This window comes from Halichoeres trimaculatus, unplaced genomic scaffold, assembly GCF_033239565.1.
Source record: "Halichoeres trimaculatus isolate MK-OKI-2021-1 unplaced genomic scaffold, fHalTri1.1 fHalTri1_scaffold_5, whole genome shotgun sequence".
Lineage (NCBI taxonomy): Eukaryota > Metazoa > Chordata > Actinopteri > Labriformes > Labridae > Halichoeres > Halichoeres trimaculatus.
The window spans coordinates 6,745,987-6,764,714 of record NW_027437183.1 but is presented as its reverse complement, the minus strand read 5'-3'; the positions used below and the strand labels follow the sequence as shown (position 1 = coordinate 6,764,714).

The window sequence follows — 18,728 nt, the reverse complement described above, 5'->3', positions numbered from 1 at the left end:
AGGTAAAAAGTTTTGTTTTATGTAGAATAAACCTTGGGTTAAAATTGCCTTTAACCCAGGCAATTCATCTGGTGTTTTTGTTTGTTAGTTCTGTTTGTTTCAATTGTGGTTTGTTGTTGACTTGTTTTTAAATTTGATTTCAAACATCATTAATAAAGTCTTCAAAAGTCTTAAATTTAACTTGACTTGAGCTGTAGGAACCCTGAATAAAAACTTGTAAAACTGACAGCAGCGAGCCTTAACGGTTTGTCTTCCTTATCTCATCTGTTCACTGAAAGATTGTGTCTTTTACATCTAAAGTTGCTGTATGGCTACACATTGCCAACTTTCCAAAGGATTACCCACTGTCTTTGCATATTTTGTTTCAAACAGTAACATACTGCGTGCTGTCTGCCTTTAAACAGCCGAACAGGCGCTGTTACCTGCCGTTAGGGCCTGTAATGGTAAGGTCTTCCTCCATCAAAGCTAACGCTCTTTTGGGCCGTTAACCTGGCTCATGCATACCGCTGATCAACTTTTTTTTCATTGTTAGTACAATCGGTCCACTGTCCCAGGCCCTGGTCTTTACCTTTTTGTCTTAAATCTCGTGCTTCTCTTCTCCTCCTCCCTGTCCTCCTCTCTTTCCGGCCTTCAGAGATGAAATTGTTAATCACAACCATGATTACAAAACTAGGAGGAAGTCTCGAATCAGATAAAATAAACCAGATCGAGAAGAAAAACTGCATCTGACTTGATATCTGATACAGAATGTTGTGTCTAAGTGATTGTTTTTCTCCTCTCCTCTCCGTCCACAGTGCCTGGGAACTTGGGCTGCTTCAGAGACAGCGGTGACCCACCCACTCTGTCCGGCACGAGCGAAACCTCCAACAAACTCACCATCCAGAACTGCATAAGCTTCTGCAGGAAACAGAGATACAGGGTAAGACTGGAAAGTGAAGTCGACGTCTGTATTGCGTGTGTTTTTATAATCTGATATTCTGATAAGAGCTGGCAGCTTCTGTCGGAGAAAATATTAAAAACTTCCAGAGAGTGAATGACTCAAATTGAAGTACTGCTTCTATTATCTTGGCACCGACACCGGAAAGTTTAAAAGTTCCCCTGAGTGGATGAAAAAGCATCCGGTCAATTGCCTGTGTCATGTCTAAAATGGACACGAGCTGTCTCCTGCAATAGTCGGGCTTTTATGTAAATCATCTGCACTTACGGGCAGTTTCCTGACAGTTATTACCCTGATGCCCACTGCGGTCTATACCCTCTTTATTCAGCCATCAAAGTCCCTGTTTCAAACCAACCAGCAGATGACAAATCATCACAGCAATCAAGGCTGACAGCTGGAAATGAATGGTTATTAGCCCAGTGGGCACCTCCTCCTCGATGCATTTTCCCCATCTCCGAGTCTGGCATGCCATTGTCCCGGCTCTAAACAGTGCCAGGTGTTCACTTTCTGTCTCAGCAGATCCGCTTCACCTCCGTCTGCGCTGACAGACACTGACAGCCCCTCCTCTCCCCCTCTCGCTTAGCAGATGTTACAGGAAGTGGCGGCAGATTGGCATCATCTGCCTACCCTTGGACTGTCACCGTTGGTAACGTGCGTGTGGAGTGTCAGTGCTCGGATGTATGGACTCGGATGTATCCCGTGTGACCTGTGCTTGTTTGCTCCAGAAGAATTCACATTGATGTTACTTCATCAGGAAGAAAGAATAATGCAGCTTAGACAACACATCATGGCAACAGCTAAGGCTTGTTAAATTCCTGTTCCATGAGCAGAGATGCAGAGTGGGAAATGATGCAGTACCTCCAGTTGAGGGAATTCATGTAAGGCCTGAAATTCGGACAATGGCGTCCTTTGGAAACGAAGGACAATTGGTCTTTTGAGAACAAGCAGCCAGCAATGGCGAGGTCACTATGTGTGAACGTTTTTGACGTTTCGCATTCTCGCTCCAACGCTTTCAGAACACTTCACCAACAGTTTTGATTCAAAAGATTAATAGGTGCTCTTTGTGTTTGGTTTATTCTCTGTGCCCTGTGAGCAGCTCAGTGTCCAATCAGCTGAGAGGTCGTGGTTTCCCAAACTCAGAATACAGCCTCACGTCTTTATTGGAGCAAGAGCAGTTCATTCATTTTAGACAGGGGTCACTTTAGTTTAAGAAGGAGCTGAAAAGAGTGAGCTGAGGATTGGCCCTGTCCCAATCTGCACTCTGAAGCCTCAGCACTGAACCCCCACAGACTCTAATGAATTAAAGTGCAGTGTGTGAGGATTCAAAGGCTTGTGATTGCAGATAAATGAGAAATGAGACGCTCTATGATCACTTCACACACCTGGTCGATTGGTGCCAATTTCCTAATTTTTCGGTAATCGGCCCATCCTTACATATGAAACTGATCTTTTATCCCTCTGGGAAGGTCTGACAGCCAGCCATTGTTGCTTTTTGCTCTGAGACCTAAAACTCAGGATACTTTATTGGTTGTTTAAGTTTACTGTTTCACAGGTATTGTTCAATGAATTTCAATCAAATAAGACTGGAACATTGAAGGTATATGCTGTCATCAGCAGGTCAGGCTTTTTAAAGATCCCTGATTGGTGATTGGCCAGAAAATTGTGCACCCTCGAACTGAAAATATGTCTCATTAAGTCTTGAGAAAAAAAATCAACCTCCCGAATAGTCTTTGTCTTTGCCAACCAAAACACACTCATAAACTGGTTAAATCAGGTTGGTACAGTCCACAAAACAGAGTTTCTGAACCAATTTGAAGTTAACAGTAACGGTTTTGGAAACTCCAGTGACTATTGTCTTAGATTTTGTTATGTTTTCTGTTCTCTACTCTGCAAATCAAATGCTGCTGGAGCTTCATTTGTTAACAGAGCTGTCAGTCAGGGCATCCCATCACTGCATTTTAGTTAAAGTTGTCCAATACAGATTTCTTGAATTATAAACCAATCCAATTTTTTCATATGTCTTGCCGATACCTATTCGATACTGATACCAATACTTTTGTCTGATAAAACCCATACTCTGTTGGGTGATTCTGTTGTAAATGATGAATCGTATTTATTGTATTAAAGTGAGCCCTGATGGTGCCTCCTCTACTACCATTGCTTTCCAAAGAGAAGTAGTCCAACACATCTGACATGTTTGCAACGTGGTTTGATTAATAGCAGCCGTAAAGTGTGATGGTGCTGAAAACACATGAAAACTGGATCGGTCCCGATCACATAACGAGATCTGATACTGTCCGACCCTCCTAAAGTAGCCATATCGAGGGTCGATACCGATCAGTGTATCAGATCAGGAAATCCCTAATTTTAGCATGAAATGGCTAATTCATAGTTTTTCTTGTGATGACACACTTATGGACCCGTGTCCTTGAGTGCAATGCTGTCAAATGCTCTGCTGTCCCTGGTGAGGGACCAAAACAATGTCAATAATTGAAATTCTCAAGTCTTTGAACATTTCTTAAACTGTAAAGTGAAGTATACACTGAGTATTCAAATTAATAAAGGAGTAGTTACTGCATTCCTTCTCCTCACTTGGTTGGTTTTATCTGTCTGCCTGAATGACATCACCCACTTCTGCTCTGTTGGTGAGAGTTTCACATCCTCCAACTCTCAAACTGTGGCTTTACTGACCAACCAGATCAAAAATGCACATCCCTTTCTGTCCTTTTGTAGGCTTTAATCTGAGTTGTTTTTAAGGGTAAGAGCTCTCTACAAGATATACGCCATCACCTAAATCAAGTTCTGGTAAAGACATTGCAAGGGCCCAAAAATTTCTTGACATATCTGAATTTTTCTGCGGTTGAGGAACGATGTAGATGCCCGTCACTTTGAAAAGAGTGATAATTAACCAAGCAGCCTACAGTTGAAAAAACATAAACCACAGACACATTTTCACATCAGAAATCAACATGTTTACACCCTGATACAAAAATGACTTTAGTCTGAGTATTTACTGGGAGTGTTTTTTTTTCCTTACTCAGCAGTTTAGAAGAAATTAAGATGAGTTTACCCAATCAGAGACAGAGCTCAGCTGACGGACGGGTGGGAGTCCTAGCTGTTAGTGTGGAGGCTCAAAACCTGCCCATTTCCAATATGGCTGCTGCATACAAATTGGTTCAAAAGTTGTTGTTTTTTGCAGATACCTTTATGTGGCATTTCCCTCCAGGGTTCCTCACTGGTCACATGACTTAAACTGAATTCTTCAGATCACCAAACACTCTGGCCTCAAGTTTATATTAAGATCTAACGGCTTTTTTTTTTTTTTTTTTTTGCTTTTTAATGTGTTTGTTAACTTCCTAGCCTGGTCCAACTCCTGAGCTTTAAAACCTGTACTGCAGTTAGTCACCAGGGGGAGCCCTAAGAGTTCTGGCTTCACTTGCAATTGCTGTAGCACTATCGGGTTTTTCAGTTGTCACGTGCTCATAAATGGCGTCAGTGTTTGATTTGTTTACCTTAAAATTTCATTCATTAAGTATGTTTGTTTACATTTACTTCAGAGTTGACATTGACGTCAAAAGTCTGCCACATGTGTTCAGACATTAAGTGCGTGATATGCCATCATAAAGGGCTCATCAGACAGACTCGATGATTTGATGGTGGACGTCCCAAGCAAAAAACACTTTTCTGGAGCCACTAAGTCTGTGAGACCCTGAGAGCGCTTCTGCTGAGTTATTTTATTGTCATGAAAAGTCGGGATGTGGTTGTGTATTGTACAGAAAAGAGACGTTTTTATGTCTTTTGTTTTCTCAGTAGATGTTATGATTTCCTCTGTTTGTCTCCAGCTCACAGGCTAAATGGGTTTATGATGAGCAGTGCTATGGGAGGCGTTACCCAAACTTTGTTTTGAATTGCTGATGCAATGATTTGCATAACCCTTATGGTGTTTTTCCAGCTCGCCGGCATGGAGTCAGGATATGCTTGCTTCTGCGGCAATGAGGTGGACCTGCAAGACCACGGCGAGTCACCCAGCATGGAGTGTAACCATGTTTGCTTCGGTGACCACACCCAGCCCTGCGGTGGAGACGGCTGGGTCATCATCTTTGACAGTAAGCGTGTAAAAAGGCGCTGCTTCTTCGCCTGGCTCTGATCTCTGCCTTTAATTCTCATATTTACAGAGTAATATTAGATACCGCTCTCTGACAAACACGTCTGCGTCCTCGTTAATAGCTCTTTGTGCGCTGAGCCGACATTGTGTCATAACCAAAGTTAGGAGCAGGTTTGTTAATCCTTTGTCGTGTTAACACCTTTAATCAAATAAGGTTTGTTGGATCAGGTTCCAGTTCAGCACCAGAAGGCACAGCGGTACATTTACTTACCATCAGCACTCCTCCTTTAATGTCAATAAACACTTCAAACTTTAGCTAAGTATACTGAAATATAATTACACCTTGAAAGCTTAAAAGCTTGTCTATGTCTATCATCTAACTGAAGTTTAAGGACTCTAAAAATCTTGAACAGTGATCCAGATTTTTTTTACCACTTCTGGCTCCCAAAAACAAAATCAACCACCTGTGACTTGTGGGGTTATAACTCGGCGCACAGTGGAAACTCTAAATTTTATGACATCATCGAAAAAAAGAGTGAGTCAGTGGATTTGAGGAGATGAAGATAATCTTATTATGGTTGGTATTAAAGTCTTGAAAGGTGTATAAAACTTTCCAAGCAACACCTAAACTTTGTTGTAAAGCTCCACTGACTTCTCCTCCTTTTCTTTTTTCTTTCCTCAAGCGCGAGTGGGAGCCTGCGGTGGAAACTATTCCTCTCCATCAGGAGTCATCTACTCCCCTGACTTCCCCGACAAATACAGTCCCGGTCGCGTCTGCTACTGGACAATCCAGGTCCCTGGGTCTTCGTCCATCCTCTTCAACTTCACCTTCTTCGACATCTCTGACCAGACGGACATGGTGGAGCTACTAGATGGTTACACCAACCAGGTGGTGGCACGCTTTGACTGGCACAGCCCACCGGGGGAACTGGTGAACGTCACAGGGGATTTTGTCATCCTTTACTTCTACTCAGACCGTACCAACCAGGCTCAGGGGTTTGCGCTCCTCTATCAAGGTACAATTTTACTTCAGGATGGAATTTCTGTTGAGCATGCAGTTTCAGTGTATGAGTTAAGTTCACAAACATCTTAAATTACAGAATCCCCTCAGGCCATCTTATGTAGAAATAATGGAAAAGCCACTATGGGGAAATCCATGAACTCTACCGCTTTTATAAGACCTGAATTCATCATTTTGTGGTGTTTTTAAAATTTCAGATACTTTATTTCCTGGTTTAACAATCCCCCAAATGTACACGGTCCCTGTGGCCAGTTGTTTCTTTGCATTACTGCGACACACTGCCAGACCAGTAGAGGGCAGAAACAACAATGAAAGCCAATTGACAAAGTGACACCATAGAAGAATAGAATAGAATAGAATAGAATAGAAAAGAACAGAATAGAATAGAATAGAGAAAACTTTATTTACCCCCAAAGGGAAATTGAGGAGTCACAGCAGCAATACAAGAAAACAAAAATAAGAAAGTCTATAGAAAGTGAAAAAAGGTCCATAAGAAAATAGATGGTGACAGCTTGTCCATCATTCTCCAGTTCAGCCAGCCTCCACCTCCACAGGGTCCAGGACTGAGCTTCTTCAGCAGTCTGTTCAGTCTCTGTCTCCTGGATCCTGTCTGCTCACAGCAGCTGAAGCTCTTCCAACATGGTGTTGGTGTCTAGTGTTAGCTCTGTTAGCCATGTCTGTGAATAGCATGAGCTGCTCTGCCTTCTGGTGTACCAACTGCTGCTAGGTTAGCACTGCTAGCTTGTCCAATCTTATTGGAATTAGATCTTATGCTCCCAATAACAATGGATGGAAGGACAGGTCAATGTCGCCACTTCTTAGCTCTCACCTGAGAACCAGCACGTCATCCTCACCTCCTCCTCCTCACTTATGGGGAAACATCAGGCCTTGCACCAGTTATTATTGACATGCTACATTATGTGCATTTAGCCTGTTGGCACATATGATATTTAGCCTGCATTGGTTTTGCTTCTGCTTTATCGTAGATTGATTGTTGACACTTGAAAAGAGACAAGCACTGGAGGCTGTCGCCAATCAACACTGTTTCAAAAAGCCATGAAACACAAACATATTTGTTGATCAGTGTTTTGGCTTAAAGAACGAGCCAATAATTGATTACTTTTAGTGGAATACATTCTTCATGGATGCATTTATCAAATTAAACTAGGATCTATTCCTGAGGACTGGAACTGGTTATCCACTGACACGTTCAGCTGAAGGTCTCCAATTTACAGGGTCACTCTTTGAACTGGAAAACCAGGAGCTGACAGAGACGCACTCACACTATCAGGCTCAAAGAATACCATTGTTTAGGAGGTACATTACGTAGCTGGGAATCTGTGAAACTGCATTTATTTTTATACGTTAACACCTGTCACCCACATGAAATTGCAGTTTTACATGACTAAAAACTGTGTTTTCTGGAAACTCTGGCCAAAATGAAGATACCAACCAAACTAAACGTGGACTAAAAATGAAAATGTCCCCTTATTCAGTTGCTATGTAAAAAAGGAAACCCTCCTTATTTTTACCCACCTGTAAGTGTTAGTTCCAGTGTCAACATGTAACATGGGGCCAAATAGGAACTGATTCCCCTTGGAGTCTGCCTCCAGAGGCCACGTCATGAACTGCGCTTTCTGACACTCCAGATTTTTCTTCCTTTTCCAGCCTCAAACTCACCTCAAGAGCCTCATTTGCTTGATCAGGTGCAAGTGTGCGACTCGCTGGCTCTACGTTGGAGTTTTTGCATCACAGCCTTCTCAGCTGCTGGCTCCGGCGCGGCGGTTGTCACACCACTGGCAGGCCCTTTTCGTTTTCCATTTGCTCCTCGATGCCTCACAGCCCCAGGGTGATGCTGCATATTTAAATAATGTTTTGTTTTTCAAGGAACTCACTCCCTTATCAAGCTGCAGCAGGCTGCGCTGCTCCACTAGAGTGTTGCTCGGGGAATCGCACAGCAAGTTTTATGCCACCTACATACGAAATGCTGTGATATGATGCTTTGCACCTTCTGATAGCATGATTTCAGTGTTGAGCAGTGTTGAAGACCTTGTAGAAAATTATTTCCCCATGCCAGACTAATGTGAAAAATGTGATAATACCGAAGTGGGAAAAGAAAAACTGTCCCAGCTGCTTCCATGCTTTGTTTTCTTTGAGTGTCTGCATCCGAATGCAGCGAAAATGATTTAAGAGATTAATTTCAGGAGGCATGAGAGAAGCACACCCTGATATAATTCACTGTAGGTGACATTCAGGCTCACAGCTCGTTACACCGGGAGGTGATCTGTCCCCGCTCCTCCTTCTCTGCCTCCATTTGTTATATTTCCTGCCTGCTGGCATTACAGTAAAAACAATATTCAAAGGTCAAAATTCTATTCACCTCTGGACACACCGTCCCCTCTGCACTGCATCTCGCTTCTTGTTTTGCGTGAGACATCGTGTAGCCACGAAATGAAATCTGAGAAGTAATATAAGAAAAGGTCAACTTCTGAAATGATACGCTTTCTCACAGACGGATGTGAGGAAAATGAAAAGTTACTTAAATTCAGAGAGAAGAAGGCTGAAGCTGAGGGAGGAAGACGACAGTTATAGTGAGCTTCAGCACAGAGTGCACAGAATATCTCCCGTGGCACACTGAGCGGTCGAAACGGTAATTTCAGGATAAACGCTCGCAGATGACAGAGACGGCAGAGCTGAGCTCGGGTTTGAAGTGTGGTATTTTGTTTGCAAATGGGGAACATGTGGGGAGTTGTGGGAACATCACAGTCAGGTTGAGTAATTTTGTGAAAAGGAGGAGAAAAAAAAAAAAAAAAGGATCCCACGCTGTTTCAAGATCCAACCACCATTCATGGAAGAGTGGAAGAGGCCTGGATCAAATCGAGTTTAGGAGCCGTTCTGGGTGTTTGATTTAACAAACGTGGGCCAAAAGATGGGTGGAGTTTAACCCTTAGCTTGGAGTGCAGCTTGTCAGTATTTCACTGTAGGAGGGTGTGAGTCCAAAATGAGTAACTAACAAAGTGTTCATGAGCTGGAGTGGGGTTTGCTCAGCAGATGACACCATGTTTCGTGAATTATTTTCATTTCCAGTTATTGGTTGACGAAATAATGAATCCTGAAAATGTGAATCTATTGTTCCAGTAAGACATATGAGTGGTCACAACATGGAAACCTGAGAAGAGTCTGCCACGATGTGGACTTTGAGATTTGTTGCCTGCTGCTATCAGCTGCACCTGTATGCTAAGCCTTTAGGTGGTAGCTAAGACTTAACGTACTTTGATGTAATTTTAATTCTGTTTGTATATTATGTGTTGAAGTTTGTGATGTAAAATGTGAGCAGGCACTGTGACAGCTTGACTACAGTGAATGGGACAAAATCTCACTTGATTAATTTCAGAGTCCAACACATTAAAGAGGGCGTATCGTACTGTTCAAAGTAATAATGCCGGATGTTCAAACTGAATGTGTGCAAATTTTCAAAACCTCTTCATATTTATGTGTCATCTTCATGAAATCTTCATGACACTTTCTAAGATTCTGAGGTCATCACAAAAAGATCTCTTAACTTGTTCACTTCATGTTTGAGGGGTGAGCCTCAAAGATCAAAATCTACCCATGGCTCCGCCCCCTTACTTCCCTTCAGATGGCTGGCCAATCAGAAGGAAGGGGGTTTGTGGAGCAGCTAGCCTCAAAAAGAAAGCAGATAAAACATTTTTTTTGAAAAAGGGGCTAAAATAAGGGTTTATAAAACACCAGTGTGAGATAAAAAATGATTTCTTTTTTTTTTGCTGGAGTACCAGAGGAGCAGAATGAAGCCATTAAAAAAAGCACAATACCCCTCTTTAATGCTTACAACCCTACTTTTCACAAAATTCTACACATTTCTAACATTGGTTTCTTAATTTAAAAGAGGTTTGCTGGACTTTAGGCATTATATTGCTGTTTTTGGTTAAGATGATCATAAAGGCCATTGCTGGGGCGCTGGTATAGCTTGGTGGTTGTGCCCTGCTCTAACCACTGTCCCATTTTCTCCAATTAAAGGCATAAAATGCCTAAAAACTAACTTAAAAAGAAGGCTCAGTGCTGTCTTGATCACACATACATAATCAGTACAGATGGGTACCTTTCACATTGGTATCAGTACTTAACGGTACTAATTTTCAGTACTCTTGTGTGTGTTTATGTGGTACTAATTTTAATTTGTTTATTAATAAAATCTCATTTTTTCAATTTAACATTTTTTTTTCAGTTAATAAACTTGTTATACTGTGTTCATGGAAAATCACCTACTCTTCCACTCCCTCCAGTCACAAGGATGCGTTTAGGTGCCAAAATATGGTATTGTCTGATTTTGTGCTAATAAGTACTCGGTACTATTGATGTAATATGGTCAGTACCCATTTGGTACCCATCCCTAATTATCAGCAATTTTCAGCCTTTGCTTGTGGAAATACAAATGACCCCGCCGCTCAGACAAAAACACTTTTTCATATTTCCAGTCTGTAGTGTAGTTGTAACAAAGCTCTACTATCAGTTTGTCTTTGTACTTTTATATTGAATCAGCACTGTTTGGTTTTCATCGCGACGTTGTTAAAGTGCTGAAGGAATAATGTGGAAACAAACAACAGAAGCTTCACACACAGAGGTCTGTTCTGTCCTGCCAGCCCTGTCTTCCCTGTTTCACCTTCGTTGTTTTCTCTAAAGCCAGGTCAGGGGTGAAAACAACTTCACTTCTGTAACATTAAAGTTGAGGAGTCTCAGGGGCCCAAAATCCCACCTTGAACTGGCAAAGAGAAAACATGTTAGAGACTCTCAAACTGGCTTCCTTTCCTAATACATCCCTAGTAAGAGTTTAAGTACAGAGGAGGCCACTGCCTCTGTAGGAGCCTGCTAGCTTGTAATGCTAACCCAGCTAAAGCTTCTGCCTAAATAACTGCAGGCAATGCAAAACACTGCAAACATGAATCCAAACCTGCCGATGTTCCTGCTGTAATGTTTGTTTTTCTTGCAGATTTCCACCAGGTGCAGGAGGTTGATTTATCTCCTCATGAATCTAGTTGTTTTCTTTCAATCTGTGACCGTGAAAGATTCATGGTGCTTTGTAAAATCCTGCAGTCTGTGGCTGAAATGTTATTAGCTATGGTCAAGTTTTGTTTTAGCGTCTTTTCAAAGTCTCTAGGCTTAGTTTTAGTTAGTGTTAGTGCGTAACTGCTGTTAGCAAAGAGTTAAACCAAAAGCAGAAAGGTTCCTGTAAGAAATTATAACCCCTTTATTATTTGTCTTTAAAAAACATGAACGTCTTCATTACTTCTAAACTGTGGAGGCCAATTAAAAAAGCACAGTTTGAATTTTTGATATGTTTCTGAATTGTTTCTCTTTAATAAACCTAACTGGAAATGAAATATTACAAAAATAATGAAAAAGTCATATGAGGTACACGCATACTGTGGTTTGTTTCTTGGGAGCCATGTCTCATGGCAGGAGGAAACAAATCAAAATCATACTGTGACTTTAAATAAATCACACCTTTGTTTTGAAGAAGTAAATGAAAGGCAGAGGAGATCTTATTTAGGATATTGCTTTCCTCTGGAAACACATAAATGAGTTGAAACAGTGCACGCTCTCTGGCTCCGTAGCTTTATGAAGCAAACTCGGCCCATCTGGTTTTGCGAGGCGCTTAAAACAAACAGAATTTATTGCAAACACTTTTTGAATCATGACTGCAGCGGAGAAAAAAAAGCTCTCAACACCACATGTTTACTGCACGCTTGAGTGTTTTTACAAAGTAGTTCAGTTTCTCAAAAAAACACTGCGAGTATTAAATATTGGCTCGTGATTCTGTGTATACTTTCAACAGCATGATCAACATGATGTATCCTATTACTGCATGCTCGCTGCCACAGCCTGTTCCACCCAGGGGAGTCATTAAAGGGGCGTTAAGTGATGTGTGTATTCAACTAGTCCAGATTACAACAACAGGGCTGACCTTTTGCTCTGGCTCAGAGGACGGACAAATCACCACTCCTGTCCCTGGATGCTGAAAGCCTGTTATATGTAGAATTAATCTCATATTTAAAGAGCTGGTGTGTCATAGTGTGGAGGACATAACATTATTCCTGTTAGGGCTGGGCGGATAGGGCTGGAAGTTAACAAGATGGATTTAATCTATTTGTTTATCTTCCAAAAACTGAAGTCACTCAAAGGTCAAAATGATCTTATGAGACTTCAGGAGATCTTCAAGGCATAAGCAAAAAATAATTTTAGAAGATAGAGGCCCTGTTTACACGACAATGTTTCATCTGAAAACGCTAAAATGCAGTCAAAAAAACCTACACGGAAATGCAAAGGGACTGGAAACGCTGTAGTAATCATGCCAGGCCTGCAGGTGGTATTATAACTGTCTTACCCAGAAGCTGCTCTTGGGAGATCTCCATCTAAGTAGAGCTGAGCCGATTATCTAGTGTATTGGGGAATGCTAAGTCAATGTCAGCATTTTCACTGAAAACGCCGGCTTACTGTTTACCATAGACTGTAAAAAAATGGACGTCATCTTGCCCGACTTAAAGTGAGGTCACCTCAAAAACTGCTCCCCTGGTGACTGGCTGCAGTATAGGTAAAAAAAATCCAGCTCTCCAGTCATTCCAGATGGGCTGTGGTCAAACTTTAGAAAATTAATACACCTCGTAGAAATGTTTGTCACGTCTGATTTTTGTGGTGATTTGAAGATATTATTTGGCGGTCTTGTATTCAAGTCTTCTTTTTTCTGAAAAGTTAAATTTTAGTAGTTATCCAAGGATAAAAACAAGGTTTTACGTCACGTTTAACGATGATTGACAGCAGCAGTTCTTGTGTATTTTTTTCCGGGATTGTAAGATATGTCAGGAGGTAAAGTCAAGAAGTGATAAGACCCTCGAAAGAAAAAAAATATATATATTTTTGTCACCCAGATCCACTCAGATTCTCCCAGAATCCCTCACAGTCTCTACTGCGCAGGCTCTGGCTGCACAACTGCTTCAATGGCTGCGCCTGTGACGGGCAAATTTTGGCTTCAAACCATACAATGGTAAATGGCGGAGCCACACTGTTTCGGAAAGATCCCACCCTGGAGGTCGTTTTCAAAAGTTTATGTTTTAGGTTGGCTAAAATGTTTTTCCCATGTAAACTTAAGGCTGAAACGCAACAAAACGTTTGTGTTTCACCCTAAAACCGTTGTCATGCAAACGGCCCCAGAGGCTCAACAGTTAGCTCTGCTGTCCTATGGCAACCCCCCTCCATGCCAGTTCAACACATGCAGGCTCTGTTGTGACAACACTGACACTAACTACACAACCTGTTGCCACCCCCAGCCCCTAAACCTGGCAAAAGAGGAGGAAGAGCCTGCAGAGATAGGACGAATGTCCAGTCCAGGCCAGAACCCATCCCTGCTGAGCTTGGCTGAGTACTGTCTCCTGAAATCAGAAAGGAAGAGAACAGAAAGAACAGACCTAAAGGAACAGCTTTCTGTTATTTTGACCCCCAACTTGTAACATGGGGTGTCCATAAACTCTCTTTTTTATTTTAAAAAAAGTTTTAAAAGCAAATGAACAGATAAATATGTGGAAATTGTTTCAAAATGCAGAGAAGTTATTGAAGTTTTTTAACTAATAGAAGATTTATTCTGTGGGAGAACGCTTAAAGGCTTGTCTTACAAGATCAATGTGTTCCTCAGATGTTCTTGGTTGTCCACTCCTTTATTGATCCAACATCCATTCATTTTTTGTGGAGGAGCACAGACTGCCTAGTGGTCTAGGTTCAAGGTTCGCCCTCTTGTGGGTGGCCTGGGTTCAAATCCAGCCTGTGGCCTCTTTCCTGCATGTCCCTGCCAACTCTTACCCTGTTTCCTGCTCTATCCACTGTCCTATCTTGGCAGCATTATGGGTGAGCTCGAAGGTCCCCAGCCCCACCCACTTTTCAACAGGTCCACGCTAAAGTTTTCTTTTAATTTTATATATTTTTGAATCAGTAAATTTTGTCACCTCATGTTTTTTTATTAGCCTTAGATGCTCTATCTTTGTTTGTTTTTTAGCCTGTTAAAAAAAAAGTTATGTTATTAACTGTGGCTAATTTCCTTGCTCTTACAGCTTGTAAAAAACCGAGGCGGTGCAGCCTGCTAGTGCGTTATAGCACCACCTTGTGGTCAGTACCATCAAGAGCCAGTGCAGGTAGATCTGTCTAATGCAAGAAAAGAGTTTTAAAAAAGTGTGATTAAAGGTGAAAACAGAGACTGCATTTGCTTTAAAACCATATTTAGTGACAGTAGTATTTTGTCAGTCATTTTTATTAATAAAATTAATGATCTACAAGCTTTTGTAGCGTAAGGCCCCAGCAAAAAATTGTCTAGTCCACACAAAACTGAAATCCTGGCTCCATCCCTGAAACATAGTACCTTTTCTTGGGGGTAGCCATTTTTAAGGACTCATTTGACAGTATCTCTTTTATCAACAGGATACCTGAAACATACAAATGCAATGTAATTGAAAACTTTGATAACTGCTAAGTACACAGAACAAGTCTGGTTAAGATACTTCATCAGCTGCTTTTGTGATATGATTTTTAAATAGTAAAGATACATTAAGGACACACTTCCAATTACCCCAATGTAGTGAGGGAGATGATCCTGTATGAACCCCTCACTTCCAACCTCACCGTTCTCGTGCCAAATCTGCATATCTAAGTTTTTTCCTTTCATATGCCTCCTCCACTGAGTCCTTGCATGGCACTGTCAGCTCGATGTAATCTTTCCTCTGACTGACCGACCAGAGAACTGTCAGGCCTCAGATTCGTGCAAACTATGTCCTGTGGTACTTCAACTTTACCTCCCACATCTACCTGCATCTCCCTGTCATCACAAATCTAAACTTTCTGGGTGATTTTTGTTACAAATTATTGCTAAAGTGAAGTTTTGATTCTACATGATCAACAATGAAAGTAAACAGATGCAGACACTCAGACAAAAGATATAAATGTAGTGGAACTCCACACTTGTTATTCATCTTTGAAGTCTTATGGTTTTACTCAGGAGTCGTGATTTCAAATATTTTAAAAAACAATAGGATCCTCGCTCTCCCTTCAGGTGAGGATCCTAATAATCATTTAATAATAGAAAACCCCAAAAAACTATATTCAGTGAAATAAAGTAAAAAGCTCCACTGATTATGGTGTATCATAAAAATTTGCACTTTTGGAGACATATTTTTAAGGGGTGAGTATTGGCAAGAGCGTCACGATACGCATCACGATACTTGGCGCACGATACGATAATATCAGGATATTGTGATATATTGTGATATATTGTGCTATTCTACACAGTTAACTCTTTGACTGAAAACAACTTTTCTATTTAATCGTGTTTGACATAATGTAAGTCAGATGCAGTGTTTCATATACACTGAACTTGAAAGCATAGTGTGTCAAGTTTGTCATTTAAATTACTGACATTTCTTTTTTCTTTTTTTTTCTTTTTTAATTTTTTTTTTTTTTTTTCCTTTTTTTAATCTTTTTTTTTTCTTTGTATTTATATCATGTTTACAATATGAAATTTCACATGCATTATTATTATTATGCATCTTAAAAATCTCAATTTAAAAAATAATAAATAAACTACTGTGACATTTAACTAATGTAGCAAAAAAAAAAAATGTTGAAAGACGTGGTCAGTTGGTGAAATTGATAAATATCACTTGGTTTAACCAATGTTACTCATAAAAAAATGTAATATTGCGCTTAACATGTCTATGGTTATTATTTTATCAGTCTACTACACTGTAAAAAATTAAACTTTAAACAATTTTAAACCAACTGATGCAAGAATAGAGACAAAACATTGATGTTTATGGCATCAAAACCCACATCATCAAGTTTAGGAATAAAATATTTTGAATATACTTTGAGATCATATTCATTTGACAGTTTATGGGCAACATACAGGGAAATAGCTCTTCAGCGCCATCTACTGCAGTGGAGGTGTGGAAGACATAATGCACCTCTGACTCACCTAAAATATGATTTTTTATTTTAGCAAAAATATTGATATGAAGAGTTGAAATATCAATATTTTATCATAGGTCAAAGTTTCAGAATATATTGCTGTATCAATATTTCTTCACACCTTTAGTATTTTGATAAAAGACGGCATTTCTTATAGAGGGGGAGAAAAAGATATTGGAGCTTTTGTTGCTCCATGTCATTTAGTGAGTCAGATATTTACAGTATAAATCCTTTACTGTTGTGTCTGTGTTACTTTGCTGCTTGAGCTACATAAGAGGGTTTAGCTTCTTCTGCATTGTTGTGATCGCTGGCCTGCTCTTGTGTGGACTTGAAAAGCTCTTCTTTACTAAAGCTATCCTTGGTGCAAAAAGACCTAAACATTTTTTTATTGTCGGGTAAAAAAAAGATTCAGAGAGTGTAGGGATTTAGATATACATGACAGTTGGAAAATTTTGCTTTGTAAGTGCGACAAATCTCATCCCAAAAGTGGAAATTATTATTATTGTGCAACGGGAGAATACAATGAAATCCAGAGTACTATTCCTGGTTGGTGCATGAAAGTAAAAGGAAACATAAAAAGATACAGATAAAAGTAATAAAATTTAACATATGAAATAACAACAAGCTGGCAGAGTCAAAATGCTGTAATATTAATGAAAAGATGCTGCATACTTAGAGCTGTGTGATACCGCTGTTCATTTGGTTGATTTATTAAGAGTGAGGATGGTTTTCATTGCTTCATGCAGCTCTGGTGACAGGATAATCATCCATCCCTCTTTGATTTGTACATACCAGTAATTTTCTACCCAATAGACTGAGGAATAACAGCCGACCAGATGTCTAAATCTCTTTTTGTTCTTGTTTTTCCCCAGCACAAAGAATCCAAAACGGCCAAACAATAGAGGCTGACGAGGACGAGGATGAAGCAGAGGATGTGTCCAGCACGGCAGGGCCTCAGCTGGCCGGCGGCGTCACAGAGAGATCCAACGACACCTCCAAAGGACACTCCTCCCAAATCCTCTACGTGATCACGTCCAGCCCCGGGAAACCGGAGCACAACATGCCAGGTCAGTGGGCTGGACGCGGCGAGACCACCGGCCACAGCGCTAGTATGTTAACACCCATCAGCACCCACTGCACCTCTCTCTACCTCTGCAGGGATGTCGTAGCTGGTTTCTCAGCTCCAGCTCCCACTGAGCACGACCTGATTTCTCTGAAAGTAAAAAATCATTGCAGTTTGATGAGAGGCTTTTAGGGGCTTCAGCCCAGAGTGGCTCCCTTGTTTTTTTTCTGTCAGTGACTCAGATAACAGACGTTACTTCAGGTCTCCCTGCTGATCACAATCAGGCCTCTTGTCAGAGCTACGCAGGTGGACTGACGTGTTCCTTTAAACATTGTTCCCTCCAAACTCTGAGCGCTCAGTCTCTAAAGGCCATCAGACATGTGTCTTACCCTGACGAGAACAGATGTGCAGGGATAAAGCAGCGCTATTTCTTGACAATCTGCTGGCTGATTGTGGCTAACAGGTGTGCTAGCAGTGCTTTAATAATTCTTTTACTTGCTAATCCTCTCAGTCTGCTCTAGTTTGTTTACATTAGTGAGATTAGCATTCTGATGTCTTGATACCATGTTCTTTCCTCTCTGTAGTGTGGACCATTTACGCTCTGGCGGCTCTCCTCATACTGACAGTCATAGCCATGGTGGCAAAGCTGCTGCTGCACATCACAGTCAAGTAAGTGAAGGCTGGCACACATTACAGGATTCTTCAAACCTTCACACATTTAGAGAGCACACACTTGGTAATAACAATAGACGGATTTAACAAGATCTCTTCTAATCTTAGAGTGTGTAGTGTGCACCAGGGGCGGTGTTATGGGTGGGCCCAGAGGTCCCAGGCCCATCCACTTTTCAACAGGCCCACCCTAAGCTTTTCTTTAAATATATATTTTTTCAGTAAATCAATTTAAAAGAAGCATTGTGAAACTTTGTCACTTTCACTCTGCTTGTGAAAGACGCCTGGTGCTCCCAGCCCAGCATGGCTCCGAATCTCTAGCCAGACTCTTCTCCTCTGTTGTGCCTGAATGACGGAATGAATTACCAAATTCTATGCAATCCACAGAGTCCCTTTCTACTTTAAGAGATGTCTAGAACTCATCTGCTCAGGGAACACTTCAGCCCTTAAGCAGACCCTTCTCTTCTTTGTCCTCAGGGTTAGAATGAGTCAGAAGGTCTAAGACTCAGCTCGTGATGACTATGGTGTTGTTGCGACTTGTCTGTCAGCTGATTTTAAGAGGTTTGGTCGTCCTACCTGAAGTAGCAGGACGACAACGCCCTCTGCTGTCCCACAGTTTTAGGACAGCATCCCAGGTGTGTGAGGGCATGTGGGCCCCCTCGTCTTCTCAGCCTGCTCCCAGATCTCAGCAGAATGTTTGAAACACACAGAACAAAAAGATCACAGAAAAGAAACATCAAAAGCAAAAAGTGGAGAAAGAAGACTTCAAATCTGTCAGCTCAGACCTCTGCAAGAGAGAAAACCACATCATGGGCTGAGGAAAAGCTGAGGCCATTCACTCAGAGAGCAACAGATGCCAGCGTTAGATCCACTCTGTTGTGGGGATGAGCTCAGAAGATGGTTACCCAGG

The 18,728-nt window shown here is 41.2% G+C and overlaps 1 protein-coding gene across 1 annotated transcript in view; it reads left to right on the top strand.

Moving 5' to 3' along the window:
• kremen1 (kringle containing transmembrane protein 1) overlaps positions 1 to 18,728 on the top strand; it is a 110,721-nt gene that overhangs the window by 86,702 nt on the left and 5,291 nt on the right. Inside the window, exons 4-8 of the mRNA XM_074669437.1 lie at positions 795 to 919; positions 4,890 to 5,043; positions 5,726 to 6,058; positions 16,959 to 17,195; positions 17,734 to 17,818. Coding sequence (XP_074525538.1) covers positions 795 to 919; positions 4,890 to 5,043; positions 5,726 to 6,058; positions 16,959 to 17,195; positions 17,734 to 17,818 — 934 coding nt within the window. The remainder of the gene's footprint in view (positions 1 to 794; positions 920 to 4,889; positions 5,044 to 5,725; positions 6,059 to 16,958; positions 17,196 to 17,733; positions 17,819 to 18,728) is intronic.